Source organism: Echeneis naucrates, chromosome 5, assembly GCF_900963305.1.
Source record: "Echeneis naucrates chromosome 5, fEcheNa1.1, whole genome shotgun sequence".
Classification (NCBI taxonomy): domain Eukaryota; kingdom Metazoa; phylum Chordata; class Actinopteri; order Carangiformes; family Echeneidae; genus Echeneis; species Echeneis naucrates.
This window is the reverse complement of record NC_042515.1, coordinates 23,877,345-23,893,309: the sequence shown is the minus strand read 5'-3', so window position 1 is coordinate 23,893,309 and position 15,965 is coordinate 23,877,345. Positions and strand designations below refer to the sequence as shown.

The window sequence follows — 15,965 nt, the reverse complement described above, 5'->3', positions numbered from 1 at the left end:
TCTGAGAGTGGTTGTCACGACAACCCCTTTAAAGACCATTTAAAACAAGAAAATGATGTCACACATAAACCCCCTCCAACCTCTTTAGTATGTGACCCATGGCCTTCCAGTGTGTTTAGGAACCTTTTATTGCCATGTCTTCTATCTATCTGTGTGTGTGTGTGTGTGTATCATAGTAATGCACTGGGTTCAAAGGTCATAGTTGGAGGGTAACGAGATGGTTGAAGTTGTATGTGGGTGGGAGTTCATATACATATATTAAGGTATAGACACAGACTTCACACACCATTACTTTTATGGATTTTAACACCTGAATTATCTTCTAGAGGCTTGTTATAAGAAAGACTAAGAACAGATTTAGGTTGCCATAGCAGTAATACCCGAGAGACACACACATGCATGCAAAGACACAAACACACCTCTGGGAATGTTATTAGTGAATTGCTGTGTTCAAGCCCTGTTATGGATCATATGGAATAAGAGGTGATAGACTAGACATCAAAGTGCATCCCTCTCTCTCAAACACACACACACACACACACACACACCTTGTTACCCCATGGGGCTGCTGAAAGCCAGTGTGTTTGATCAATACCAGTCATTCTTTATTAATTTCACGTGTTCTTTTCAGTCTTTATTATTTACAATCTATTTTTTTTTTATTGAGGCGGGACCAACTTCCCCTGCATATAAGGACCAATACAACATCTGATGGAAAATATAAAATCATTGACTCATTAATAGAAAGGCTGCTAGTGACAAATCTTAAAATTACATAAGGTACAAGCTTTATTAGAGACAGCCACAAAGCATTGGGTCCTTGGATCTAACAGTGAAGACCAGAAAACTAAGACTTGCCTTGCATGCCTTATCCAGTCCTTGCTCTAAATATTGCAAACAAGACTTAAACCCATAAAACAAAACATGCAATATGCGTCTCCTTGGATTTGTTGCATTGGTTGTTGGGTTGGGTTCAGCTCTAGAACTTCAGTTCATGTTAGCGAGTCTCTACTGTAGCTACAGCGCTGAGCCAATGGCCACACACACATTCCGCTCAAGTAGGCCAGACTTCTACCATACCCTTTGGCAAATCACTTAACCCAGTTAAACAGTTTTCTCCCAGATGTTTAACATGTGCTATACTGTACCAAGTGTGTGTGTTGGAGGGGGAGTAATAATCAGATGGAATTAAAGCTACAATATGCATGCCATGAAAATCAAGCTAGCACTAACATGAGACAGCTTCTTCACCTTAATCCTGTATTGTGCTCCCCCTCTCTGCTAAAGCAGCAAACAGGAGCTCTCCAGTCTGAGTCAGAATCAGCGATGTCCTCCAGCAGCTTGAAGCCTCACTGAGGAGCAGTGGACCAAATGTGGGTTCATGCATTGATTGACTGCTTCAACCCCTGACTTTGGCCTTCTCTGATTGATTAGAAGGGACTTCAGGAGGACATATCACTGGCTCACAGAAGCCTCTGACAGCTCCTCTACACATTAACTTATATTTGGCTAATATTTCAGATAACATCATACAATAACAGAAGATCGATATTGACTTAAATGAGTAGCATTGCACTATTGCACCTGTGTGTGTGTGTGTGGGTAATTAGCACTGTGTTGGATGGGTTTTTATACTGATTTTAACTGTTTTGGTCACTGTAGCTCAGGCTGTGTTGCTGATTCAGAGTGGTTTTGTGTGTGTTTCATATTTCCATGGACTTTTGCACACTCTTTGGGGCCAACCCTGTATTAGTGTGTGTATGTGTGTTTAAGTGTGCACAGCAGCAGCAACACTGGCAAGAAGGACAAAAAGAAAGTGAGAAAGAGCATCTTGTGATCCTGAGGGCAGCGGCTGGCGCACAGACGAGCTCTTTGAAAGCACAAATACATGAGGAGAGAATCAACATGGATGCAGACAGTCCTGAGGCATCTGTGTGTATATGTGTGTCTGTGTGCGCATTGCCGTTGACTGCATCTTCTTCCTGTGCTCAGGGTAACAAAGACTAATGAGCAGTCAGCACATCTGACTACAGTCTTCAGATGTATTTTTATTGTATTGCCTCGCTGAGTCTACCTGGCAATAAACACATGCATTATTAACAATAGTCTGTTAACTGGTCCGCCACCAAACACCAGGACTTCTCATAAACACTGAGCAAAACATTTTTTTGTGGTGTTAAACACTGTGTTTAAAGTGAGTTTGTCTGGAAACTGCAATTCAAAACATTCTAATATCGATTATTTCTTCTGTTTCATCAGGTCTGCTCAGAGGTCAGGACAGAGTGTGAGGACAGACAGAAGAATCCACATCAGCGTAAGTAAAACAGTTTGATATCCAAAGACAACACCTCTCCAGCTCAGCCACAGTGCAGCCTGAAAGAACAAGATTAATGTTAGAAAAATGGCTCTGGGATTTAAAATCTAGCTTGCATATTTTGTTTTTTGTTTTTTTTTTTGGGGGGGGGGGGGGGGGGGGGGGGGGTGCAGTCTAAGTGCCTTTAGCAGACATTGACTCTGTGTTACCTGCAGTATTTATTTCTGTGTGTGCAGTGCTTGCAGCAACTCTGCCATTGCTTTGGTGGAGTGCTGAGGGTAATTGTGTGTGATGGCTGGAGAGCTATTTTTGGGAGGCTTGCAGAGGAAGATTAGCAATGCTGTTTTAGGGAAATAGATGGAGGTCAGTGGAGTGGTTGTATGGTCAGTCAATGTGTTAGTGCCTCCAGCTCTGTCACTGACTCAATGTAATAAAATAGTGACATGGATTTGTATTTAGAACTTGAATGCCCTCAGCTAGTTTTAGATACTGGTTGTGTAAATGCTAATGTAGTATGAAATGTGTAATTCAAGTAGATTAAATGAGGAATCAGAAATCAGAAAATGCCCAAGTGCAACATCCAAATCACACAAGTTGCTCTTATTTGAGATTGCATATCACAATATCTACCAAAATAATCAAGTGAACAGCTTTCATAGCAGTTCATTTTGCAGTCTTGATGAGAGCTGTCGTCCTTACAATACAAGACATTATATGTGACCAAAGTCACTGGACTAGGCCAGGGGTCTGCAACCTTTAGCACTAAACCAGCCATTTGGGCCCATTCCCACCAAATTAAAACCCAGTCTGAGCCGCAAAACCTATTTGACCATTAAATTGAAGCTCTTACGTATAGTCTATTTAAACCAGTGCTTTATGAGATTGTGTTACCTTTATGAAATAAAGTATGAACAGAAAATTCCTTTTTTTATTTTCTATTTATTAACAGCAAACATCAAATTACTTTGAATTCTGAAAAAAAAAAAGACACTGGCAATTACACTTTTTCAACTAGTGCTGGCCTGTTCATTGTAAAATAATATAATATTAATAAGGGCAAACGAAAAATGCCAGTTTAAGTCATGTGCTGTAATTCTTTCCTCAAGTGACGTGCAGAAGCCAACCGCCAACCTGAATAAGAAACACAAATGCAGTACATCAGTTCAGGGTCCAATATAGGAATATATATTTTCAAAATAATAGCTTGTTAAATTATATCTCTCACCTGGTTATGGGACTTCTGCCCCTGCACTTCACTGGAAAGCGTATCTATATCTGGGTTGTAAGATGTCACTTTTACACTCATGCAGGATTGCAGGCTCTCATCCATGAGCCGTGAGCGATGTTTGCTTTTCATAAAGTTAATTGTGGAAAAAATATGCTCGTACAGGTATGTGGATCCAAAGATCTACAGGACTCCAAATGTGTACTTTTTCATGTTCACATTAGTGTCGTCTATGGTGTTCCGCGTGTCGAACACGTTTTTCCGGTTTGGGGAGGCTCTCAGTGTCGCTCCAGTTCTGCTTCTGAGCAAGTTATTAGCTATCAAAGCAAAATTTATTTTAAAGTCACAAGAGCATCTGAAAAAAACAAAAACTAAATAAATTAGATAAAATAAATTAATTGGCAATTAATTGTTCATTTTATTTATTTATTTTTAAATGAGCTCAGCCTCTGGAACCACAGCAGGGGGAACGCAGGTTCCCGACCCCTGGACTAGACTCTAGTCCAATGACTAGTCACCACAGCAAGGGGATTAGCTTGCTAAATTCAGTTGGACTTTTACTTCAGTAGAAGTAATAGGTTTTCCCTGCTTGAAACAGCTCTTGGTGACTAAAGGAATAAAGCATTTGCTCTGGACTGGTAAATAAAGAACTGTTAATATTAACACTAGCTTTGTAGCAATATCAAAACATATGTATGGCCCCTTTAAAGTTCACAGTTTGTTGGATTGCAAAGGTCTAAAACAGAGAGGCCATAATTATCTAGAGCCCTGTGAAGTGCTGTAGTGTTGAGTGGCACACTAACACAGTAAAACACACTGAAAATCTACACATACAATACTGTGCACAACTGTCACACATAGACGCACATCCAGCACCATCCAGAGAGACTCCAATGGAATCTTCCTATGCTAGGAACAATGAGACAGTCACAGCTGGTGTGTGTGTGTGTGTCTGTCTGTCGGTCTGTCTGTATGTGGGGATGGGCATAACTGAATATCAATGCTCCTTCTAAAGGAGCATAGAGGAAGCACAACAAAGGACTTTGTGTAATTGTGGAAGGCAGCAGTAATAGTCAAAATTAAGGTAAAAGGTTTATAAGCTGTCTGAAATATGCAATCTACCATGAAAGAGCAGATCCCTTGTAGCCAAGTCAAATAGTTAACCTTGCTACAAACGGCTCAATGTTTCAAGTCTTTGAATCCATTAAAATAATCCTAAAACAAGCCAAAATGAAAATCCTCAGCATCTGATGGGGCTTTGTGTTAGCAGCTGTAAAAATCAAGCTTCAATCACACTAATCAGTTTCTTCACCATTCATAGAAAAGGGGTTGGGATTTAAGTAGCCTCTCTCAGAAGTATGAAACCTGAAGGCTGAGATAAGAAACTGATTCTGATTTTAATTGATTTATTCAACATTCATCCTGACAAGACTGGGGAATGTAATTTGCTTGTATTGTCTGTAGCATGTTAATGACATAAATGTCATTACTTATAGAAATGACTCATGTGAACTAAAGCGGATAAAAAAACAATTCTGCTTTAAAAATAAATGCAAATCGCCTGTAGTGTACAGAAGTAGGTTAACATTTCATATCTTCCTGTATGCTGTGAGTCTTTCTGTGATGATAATGTGAACCTGAGGTTGGGAACCTTAGGCTAAGCTAAGTCTGACCCAGTTGTGTCTTTTAGGTCACATTGTGTCGCAGCATGAAGAAAAAAAAGGTGTGTAACCCAGATCAACTCAAAACCTGCTGCAATACGGAGCAGCCAACCAAACCCGCCACAATTATAGTAGTTCCAGCACACATCATAGTGTGGGGTGACAGTCTTCAAAATGCGCCAACATGAGGGGCCCCCAGAGGCCTGTAGGCCTGGAGATCAAGATGCTCTGACATAACTCATATCATAACCACCTACTGACAGATGCCGTAGTTTCTGGATGAAGCTCACCCAATGAAAGGTGCCATGGTTACCAGGTGGTACATGTTATTCACTTCACCTGCCAGTGGTCATCAGATGAAGGCTTATTGCTATATGCTGAGACTAAATGCAACTTTGATGCCCCATTAAAGTACCAATTTCCAAAGTTTATGACCAATCTCATGTGGTTGCTTGGCAACCTCATAGTAACAACAAGATGCTAGAGAAGAAAAAGATTCAGTAAACATTTATTGAACATGTTCTGTAAAAACTGGTGGACAGTGAGTTTTCTAAAATGGATCCAAATACTGTATACATAAACAGTACAGTATACGTATACAGTAAACATACAGTATACTGTGAAACAGAATATGTAGAGTGTGATGTTCACTGAGCATTGTTTCAGTGTCTCACTCTCTCATTGTCCCCGTCTCTCACTGTCTCAGTGTGAGCCCTCATGTCCTTCAGGGTGTAGAACGTTCCACATGTGGACAGAAGCACTGCTTCCACTCCTCCCTGATCTCTCCTTCTTCATTTGCTCTTTATCTCTCTCTAATCTCTCTCTCTCTGCCTTGTCTCTATCTCTGCATGCCTTTTCTGGTCGGAGGAGATGTTTAATTTTCCTTTAAAGCTTCCTCTCAGAGGCTTATATTGTTACGGGTTATGTGAGTGTGTGCATGTGCGTGTGTGCGTGGATGTGCTTTGGCATGTGCAAGTCTTTAATTAACAAAGATAGGGAGATACTCGTTAAATTTCACAACAGCTGGGTGGCAGAGATATGTGTGTGAATGTGTGTGTGTGTATGTGTGTTCAATAGGATGAAGGTGTTTTGGGGTGTGTCTTCATCCATGTATAACCATGTGCTGCACCTCCCTCTGTGCAGGTTGTGTGTGTGGGTGACTGGCTCCTCGTCCTGGTCCATGTGGGGTTCTCAGCTCCCCAGGGGCAGATTAGCTATTTAGTTCAATACAGTGGGATCAGCATACCACCAGATGGTTTATGCGTAATGTGTGTTTGGAAGGTGTTTCCAGGTTTTGGGTGGCGACAATTGCCCCTCGGCCAAAAAGCTGTTCTGTCCCTTGTGTTGTGTTATTTCAGTGCTGACAATTTAGGGTTATATCGGATGACACTGAGATGTGTGTTAGTGCTTCACTTGTGTTGCTGTCACAATGTAAGTAATTTAGTGTTGTCATTAGGACATAATGCCATGCTTCATGTCATTTATCAAACATCAGAGTCTTACCAGATAATAATCAGAAGGACGCTTGTTGTTGTTAACTGTTATTTTTTTAAAAGGAGCCTATTAAATGAGAGACTAATGGATGCATTTATTAGTATTGTAATCAGTTCATTTGAAATTTGTTTTGTTTAACATTTTAAAGGGTTAATGCACAGTCGTGTACAGTTTTCCCTGAAAAGAATTTTGTTTTAAAATGTTTAACCTTTGTTCATACAGTTGAGGAGCTCAGAGCACTCAGATTACTCAGCAGATGGTGTTTTGTGATACACACACACACCCACTCCCACATGGTTTTATATGAAATTCATCTAAGTCATGGCTCTGAACAGAGTGATGCTGGTGGGGGATGGCAGCGTCTGGGACGGGGATTAACAGTGGGCAGGTGATCCTGGTGTGGTTCCCAGTACGCAGACCTTGATGTCATGTGAAGGTGATGGGGGGTAAATTAGAAAGCTCTAGCCGATGACAATAGAACTGACACAGCTAACTCTTGTGAAAACATGAATGCAGCTTCCATTTGGAGTTTTTTTTTTTTTGTCCCTTAATTTTAGCACCGTGTTGGGGGTGAACAGAAGTGAGTGGAGGTGTGACTTTTAGTCTCACATATGGACTCATACCAGTGTCATGGATGTGATAACAAAACCAGTCCTTCACTTTGACCAGGGATCAGTTCGTTTATTTTTCTGCCAACAGACACATTTTCCTCAGAACTTGCATATTTGTACAAGTCTGTGTATGTGCATGTGTATATGTGTGCGTATTGTGATGCATGGGGTGATGAATGTCACAGTATACAACTGTCAGCCTTGAATACAATCTAATGGTGAAGTATGCGCATCACGTGTGGTGCTGTAAGCTTGTTATCTGTGTTGTTGTGATACATGATGGGGACTACATGAACGGTATTGCCCATTACAGGATAAATAAAATGTTCCAATCTAAGTATCATTTTGATGTGATTGTCAGAGAGAACTAGTGTCACTGATGGGAAATACATTCCCCCTGGTGGCTTACAGCAAGGACTACAAGACACCACCACTTCTGATGTTTTATTGATATGATCCAGCAAAAGACTAGAACAAGAATCTCATGAACTGGTTGCTGCAGATGGGGAAAAATAGTGACAAGAAACAGGATGAGGACAGAGAGGATCACAACTCAGATGGTGGTTTTTGATTTTGGTCCTCAGCCTTGCTTTGAGAAAAGCATCCCATCTCATCAAGAATTTAGCATCAAAGGAAACTGATTCATTACTTTTGTACCATGGTGATTTTGTCTTGTATTTTATTTAGACAGAGATGAGACATGTGACTACAGTTTTACTAAAGAAAAGAGATTAGACTGACGAACTGGTCCCAGGAAGAATTTCTTCATCATAGTTTGTGCTCCACATTCAGACAATCTGTTATCGGCTGGCTGGAACCTGATCTCACGTGAAGAAACGCTCTGCTTCTCCAGGCTTTGTTTCCAAGCTGCTCTCTCTGAGGAGACACTCAGGGACTCAGCTGTGAATGTAGGCCAGAGTCAACACACTCTTGTGCCAAAACACTACACACTCATCCACACACACACACACACACACACACACACTTTATACTGTACATGTACTGTACACTCTGCTATGCTGTCTCCATCTTAACCGTTTGCTTCTGCGCTTGCACTCACAGGTCCACGGTGCAGCTGTCAGGAGACCCATCCAGCCCATCAGGACAGGCAGAGGCGAGCTAATCCAAGGGGGAGAGATGTTGAGGCAGGGCAGGCATGCGGCCCTGACTCTCATGTCATTACTGCTGCTGCTTTGGCATGAAGCTATGCCCATCGAAGTCCCACAAGATGGTAAGTCAGCTGCCAATCATTACCCCCAAACCTGACACCAAGGTTGCAACACAATGGCTGCAACACAGGGGATGCAAGACAAGAGCTGTAACACAAGGGCTGTAACACAAGGGCTGTAACACAAGGGCTGAAATACAAGGTGCGACAGCGAGGCTAACTTTATGACAGGATTGTAACTGGTCCCACTGAATGAGGCTAATTATTTGATCTATTCCACATGGGGCAAGATTCATTGAAAATTTTTTAGCTCGCATTGGTACGGACTCTTTGAACTGTCTGAACAAAGAAGCTGCTCCAGTTTGCCTCAGCAAATGAAATGTTGATGTAGTAAAAGGACAGGCAATTTTAGAATTCATCACATTTAGGCATGTTTTCAAAGTGCATGAGATTATTTTTGTCTGCAGTGAAGATACAAACAGACTTGGTTCAGAGAGAGGGGTAGGGTCTGGATGGAATCACTTGTTTTAAGATTTTAAAAAAGCTACCATATCCACGCTGACACCTTATATCTGTACATTGCTTAATATAGGCATTAAAATGGTTGAGTAACTGGGTATATGCATACTGAGAATTGAAGGATCCATCATTTTTGGAGGTGAAGTCTTGAGATGTCTGATGGAATACTCTTATTGTACTCTTACTTTGTACATAATTATTTTGATTTATTTTATAAAGGCTCTTTAGCCCGGGGATGTGCATGACTTACATGCAGAAGCCCCAGGTTCAAACCTGAGCCGCAGGGCAGACATGTAGTAGGCATGTGTCGGGCATCTGGCGTAAAAAATGTAGCCAAATCAATTATGCAAATCACGCAGCTGACTTGCTGTGGCAACTCTGAATAGGGAAAAAACAAGAGGAAAAAGAAACCCCTTTGTTAAAGTTCTTAACATAAGTGTTTCATATCAAAATGGCATCTCTTTGTTTTAGAGCACCATGTAAAAGATCACTTGGAGAAAATAACTGTGCTCATATGGATTTAACGTTTTGGTGTTTCATATGGTTTATGGTGAGTTTTAGGTTCCTAAATGTCAAATAAATAGTAAATGTTGTATTTGTTTATACCTTTACCATATGTTGGAGGCCAGCTGATTGGCTGTGTAGCTCAGCAGCTCATGCAACATCTCAAGAAAATATGGACCAGAATATGAAGAGTCTTGACTCTCCGCAGATATTAACATAAACATAGTGAAAGCTCAGTAAACTCAAGGCGTCAGCTTTGTGTGAGTGATTGTCATCTTTACACCAACCTGTCAGTTACAAAACATCCCTGGTGTCAAAATCACACGCAATCATAATGACATGCTAAATTTGAAATGAAAAAACTAAAGTTAGTTTGTTCTTGGGCTGTAACAAGTTTCAGAGCAGATGAGTTTTCATTATCTTTGAACTTGTTGGAACTTCTGCTGAACAAGTCCATCACATTTACCAATGTGAACACACATCTATAGCTCTGAGTGAGGGTTAGAGATTCTTTACAGCCTTACACGCACACACACACACGCCACTGTCAGCTATCAGCTGGTCTTTGTTTTTTTTTATGGGTTCGACCTTTTAACCCTGGATTTATGAGGGACAGCAGTCAGAAGGACACACAGGCAGTAGGTGACATAGTGGGGCACACACTGTTGGCAGCAGAATACACAGAGAACATGAGGGACAGTAGGGCATACACAGGATTTAGGGGGCACATACAGGAAAGCAGGCCATGCAGCTAGTGGAGCACACATGGAACAGCAGGATTCTACTAGATACTAGGACATACATGGGATAGGAGGACATGCACTGGACAACAGGACAGTTACAGAAGTGCACAGGACACTAGGACCTATACAGGACAGAAGGACACACATGAGCAGCACACAAGCAGTGAAGGTGGACACACACTCTTTATTTTCTCTTGTCTTTACAAGCAGCTGCAAATGATCTGATAAATCGATTCATAAGTCAATAAAACTTAATTACCAGCATGATGTGTGTGTGTTCGAGAGAGAGAGTATTATTGTCCCGGAAGCACATCCCAATAACATTAATCTAGAGTTTGAATTAAGCTGGAATTAAATCCTTCAGTAAAAACATTACAGACCTTAAATTCTCAGGATCACAATCAGATGAAATGTGTGTGTTCACCCCCCCATAGAACTGAGAAAGCTCAACATCCCACATAGCTGATGGTTTCATTCAGGAAAACACATCCCCCACACTGCTTTATGTCGAATCTGCTTCACAGCAAACTGACCTTTATTGACAACACACATTATGATACCAATGAGCACACACAAAGCTCCCGATTTCATAGTGTGTGGGCTGGACGATGCGCAACAAAAATTCAAATGGCCATTTTGAAATGCATTTTTCAGAGAAACAAATCTAATGATGCTGATGATGATGTGATTTTTTTTATGGTTACAAACCAAACATTAGAAAACAACGAAACTTAGGAAACTGACTTGTTGACCAAGGTGTTAATGTTGTGCGTCAGACAAGACAACATTCACTACAGCAGTTTTAATGTAGGAGAGCACGTACAGATCAATCTAGCACTCTGATTTAACACTATAATAGCCCACATCCCTGACAGAAATAAACACAGTTCATGTCTCCTCAATCTTGTCATCAATCCACCCAGACAGGGTGAACTCACCAGCTCTATATCTCTAAGCTGTCTTGTGTCCTTTTCTGTGTCTTGTACATTGAAATCCTAACATGCTGGCCTTACAAACAGAGCCATTGATGGGAAACTTTAAAAGGAATGTGTGTAAATTGATTGACAGAAGTAAACATTGAAACCCTTGATGAAAAATCTAACCTGTGTCATCTGTCTCTTCTTTGCTGACATGGACCTTCTTTACAGGTGAGTCATTTTGTTTTTGCTGAAAGTCACAGTTTTCTCTTTCCCTTCTTTTTTTAATAAAAAAATAATATTAATAATTTCTATCACATAAACACTCACCGTAACAGTGGTCTCCAGCTGATCCAGATTCCCCTTAGACATGAAGTCATGGTCTACTCAGAGGCCATCCATTCTGAAGGTCCCTCGGGCTATGAAGAGACAGTGTTAACCTCTGCACTGCACCTTCACTACATGGAAACTGAAATAACAGAGACAAAAAACCGAATGAATAGGGAAGCAATAGAAGTTCACAACCAGCATTTAAAAAATAGTTCAACTAATTCAGGCTTATTAAGGGCATGGAAATACTGAGATACACACTGCCACAAATAATCATGAGGAGTTGTATTCAACTCAGGTACCTGCTACTTCACTTCATATGTTTGCTCTTCTAAATCTGCTGGATGCAATTTGAAGAGAATCAAACCAGCTGGGAACCGCTGAGACGTGAAATCTGGATGAATGCACAAAAAGTAGGGGCAAATGTTTGAATGCGTTTAATATGATTAACAATCACTTCACAACCTGTCCATCTGCTTCTTTGTCTCTTTTTGGTTTCATGTTGGACAAACAGCCAAGATTCTGCAAGACCGTAAGTTGACCGTAAGGACACGTGTCTGCCCTCCCCCCTCATCTCAGCGCTCATAGCTTGTAACACTGTGGTGACACACGAAGATGTGACTGTAAAAAAGACACACACTTCCACACTTCTGGCTCATTTCATAGAGGTTAAATACTCACACAACAGATAAGGTTATCCTGCTGCTTTATTCTGTTCTTCAGAAGGAAGCATGGTTATTAATACATTGACTCTGTTGGAACTCAGAGGTGGTTTCAGTCTGGATCTTTGAGAATGTGAAATAAGCTGATGATCCCTTTAATCAAAACCAGCCATACTGTACAGAATAAAACTCTTGTGGTTACCATAGCAACATGTGGGATATGTATAATCCAGTGCTATTTCTGTTGTGGATAAGATTAGCTGGAAGAGGGACACGGTTCTTTCATCCTGGTTCTTTGTGCTGAGCTGGAACCCCCTCTCAGGGTCCAGAGTTCCTGCTTTAATCTGGCAGGCGGCCTGGTCATATGTGTGTTATCTTGTATGGTGTGCGAAATGTGTCTGTGATGCAGTACACTGTATGTCTGTGGGGTGAGATGTTCGACTCAACACAGCGGGGGACATAGTCATCTGGTTCTTTCTTTCATCAGGACACGCAGAGGGCTTTTTGAGCTTCATAAATAATGATAGTGATAGTGATCAGACAGAAAAAATGGTTAAAGAATAATCTGAATATATGTTTTGTGTCTGTCTTTCACAGCCTGGTGTGTGTCTGAGCTCCGTTGTTTCCAATATCATCAACATTAAAATGCACACACTGGTCTTTACACTTTCTCAAACATACATACAGATACACAAATGAAAGTGACCAATAAATGCATTGTTTCTTCCTAATCGGTACTTATGGGACTTATGACAAAAAGAAAACTAAAATAGTAGCAGCTTCATTATTTTTCTTTTCCTTCCTGACCAAGGGAGGCTTCAGCGTGGCACTGTGCATGTATTAGTGTGTGTGTGTGTGTGTTTGTGACTTTGCGTTCATTATCTGCACACAACCTCATCTCTGTAACCTTCTCTTTGTCCCCTCCCTCCCCACAGTGAAGCAGCCCCCCACGATTGTCAAACAGTCAGTGAAGGACTACATTGTCGACCCCAGAGATAACATCATCATCGAGTGTGAGGCCAAGGGCAACCCAGTGCCAATGTAAGCAACACACACACATACAATGCATTTATCTGTAGTCTGCTCTTTACTGTGAGCGCTGAGGAGAAAAGAACGTGATACATTTGATTAGAACTGACACAATCACATATATGAAGAAGATCATCATTACTAATCATCATTATTAACCAAGGCAACTTTCTTCTTCAAGGTGCTCAGTCCTCAGACTGAAATCCACTAGTGGTTGAAGTTGTAGCATACATAATATGCCTTTAAGTTGAAATACTGGCTTCCTGATAAAAGTCATTATATGATTCTGACGATGTCCCCATGGGTCATTTTCACAGAAGGGACACAGCTACTGGCTCATTTGTAGGGACATCACAGCTCATTTAAGAAAAAGTCATAGTCAGACAGGGAATGTTCACAGCTGCAGTGTAGTCAGCACCACTGAAGACAAAGGGCAGAGAGGACGTTCTCCCTTCCTGCTCTGTCTGCTCTCAGTGTGTCCTCACTGTCTCTGCTTTGTCTCCCCTGCTCATCCCTGCTCTGTCTGTGCTCAGTGTGTCCTCTTCCACCCTGCTCAGTCTGTCCTCAGCTTGTCCTCTCCCTCCATGGTCTGTCTGTCCTCAGTATGTTGTCCCTCCCGATACTGTCTGTCCTCAGTATGTCCTCTCCTTCCCTGCTATTTGTTTCTGTGACAGTGACAGTAATTAAGGGTGATGTTGCAACCCAGATTTGCACTCCTGCCACTCTGCTGTAACACATTTTATCTGAGCTGCCCCTCCTCTTTCAGTGACCCCCCCATTGCCCCTCCGTTGCCCCTCTGTTGCCCTCTAATAAGCCTATAAACTGAGTGTGACACCTGTCAACCTCCCCCTGACTGCCTCAGTCTGACAAGCGGTAGTCTTTGCCTTTCACTGCCCATGCTGTCCCTCAATTAGCATTGAACAAAGGCTGAAGCTGTTAATCAGAATCAACTGTATTGACTGCTTTTACCCACCACAGACATAACCAAAAAAAAAAAAAAAAATGTCAAGGAGATCCAGAACAAACAGCAGCATTACTGACAGTCTGACCGTCAGGTGTAAACAGAATTGCAGGTTTTTATTGACACAGAGATTATTAAAGTAAATAAACCACCAGGGTCTATCCATGCATTAGCTATACCACTAATCTGTGCAGGGTCATGGAGCTGAAGTACATAGTTACCACTGACCACAAAATCCTGAGGAGATCAGACGGATGTGGCTGATGTGTTTGTTGGATGGGTATCAATCCATCCACCACAGTAGCACAGGAGGCACTAACGTGAATCAGATGGTGGAGTCCTCACTCTGAGTTTCTTAATATTATTCACTCATTCATCTTCTATCGCTTATCTGTTTCCGGGTTGCAATGGGTGCTATTACCACTCACACTCAGGCCTACAAGCACTTTACAGTCATCAATTAATGTAAACATGCATGTCTTTGTACTGTGGGATGAAACCAGAGTACCAGGAGGAAACCCACACAAATATGGGGAGAGCATGCAAACTCTCATCAAACGCACAGAAAGACCCCAGTCCCAGAAACTGAACCCAAGAGCTTCATGTTGTGAGGCTGCCTCGTTTTCGTATATCTCTGTCTTTTCTCACTCTCTCTCACAGTTATCCTATCCTTCTCCTCTGATTATCGCAGAACTAAACTCACACAAAAATATGCTCTGAATTATTCACGTTTCACACAATGGCAGGCTTATACACACAAACACAAACTGAGTCTCCAGGGGTGACATCAGTGGGGGTATGACCAGCTTAGGACAGTGGTACATTGTGATTCTGGAGACAGATTGCCTTTACGTAAGGCACACACACACTCACCCAGATTCTTGTGCACACAAACACACACACAGAAACACGCAATAAAGCACTCACAACCACTCTCCCATGCATCCATCCTGTTTTCTCCTTCCCAGGACAGGCATTGTGCTCCAGTAATGCACTCAGTTGACTATTCATGCTCATGAAACATTTAGCAAAGAGATCGTTCACTTCTTCATTCACAATCAGCCACTTACTGCGACACACACCACAACACAATCCCTAGTGCTTCAACAGACGCCCTTTGTTCAGGATCATTTCTACAAATCAAGCCCAGATCCACTGGAAGGGACCTAAAACTGACAAGAAGCATCTTCTGAAAAGCTCTGCTGAACACTAAAAATAGAGGCAGGTTACGTAAAACAGCCAGAGCGGGATTAAGCTGCAGAACTGTAACCCTAAGCGTGTGGCACATTGGCACTTTGAGCTGTAGTCATGTGCCGGTTGAGTAATAAAAGATGGCAACCACATGACAAGCGAAGAAGTTTCATATTTTCTAGCTCTCCATCACCAGAACTGTCCCAAGGACCACATCTCCTGCCACCATCAGGCTTTCCACCATTGTCTCCTCTCAAACATGTTTCCTGAGCCTGTAAACGTAAACCCATATGTAGTCAAAGCTGTGGCGGACTGTTCTAAAATCAAATTTAAAATTGTTTCTGTTTGATGTTATAATCAAAGTCTGTCTTAGAGACTAGAGATTGTAAATTTGTAAAGTCTTAAATGCAACAACAAATAAAATCTTGATGCTGAAAAAAAAAAAAACAAGAGGATCAGTAGAATCCCATGCACACATACACACACGCACACACACAAAGTGTTGGGATGAAGTTGTAAATTTATTCCATCACTTTTGCTGTCCTGATTTTCAGCTGCTGTGCTTTCTTCAATAAAGTGCTTTCTGTTCAAAGTCAAATCTATTCAGGAATGGGAAGGATTGAGGTGCCGAGACAC

The 15,965-nt window shown here is 41.5% G+C and overlaps 1 protein-coding gene across 16 annotated transcripts in view; it reads left to right on the top strand.

Moving 5' to 3' along the window:
- The window catches only part of nfasca (neurofascin homolog (chicken) a), a 64,204-nt gene that overhangs the window by 12,419 nt on the left and 35,820 nt on the right, over positions 1–15,965 (top strand). For 15 of the 16 annotated variants that reach the window (XR_003840773.1, XR_003840770.1, XR_003840774.1 and 12 more), the window contains exons 2-5: positions 2,260–2,314; positions 8,368–8,536; positions 12,001–12,018; positions 13,084–13,189. Coding sequence is in view for 11 of the 16 variants with exons in the window: in XM_029503226.1 (XP_029359086.1) it covers positions 8,443–8,536; positions 12,001–12,018; positions 13,084–13,189 (218 nt within the window). In the remaining 5 variants the exon portion in view is untranslated. The remainder of the gene's footprint in view (positions 1–2,259; positions 2,315–8,367; positions 8,537–12,000; positions 12,019–13,083; positions 13,190–15,965) is intronic. The other variant, XM_029503222.1, reaches the window with a different exon arrangement.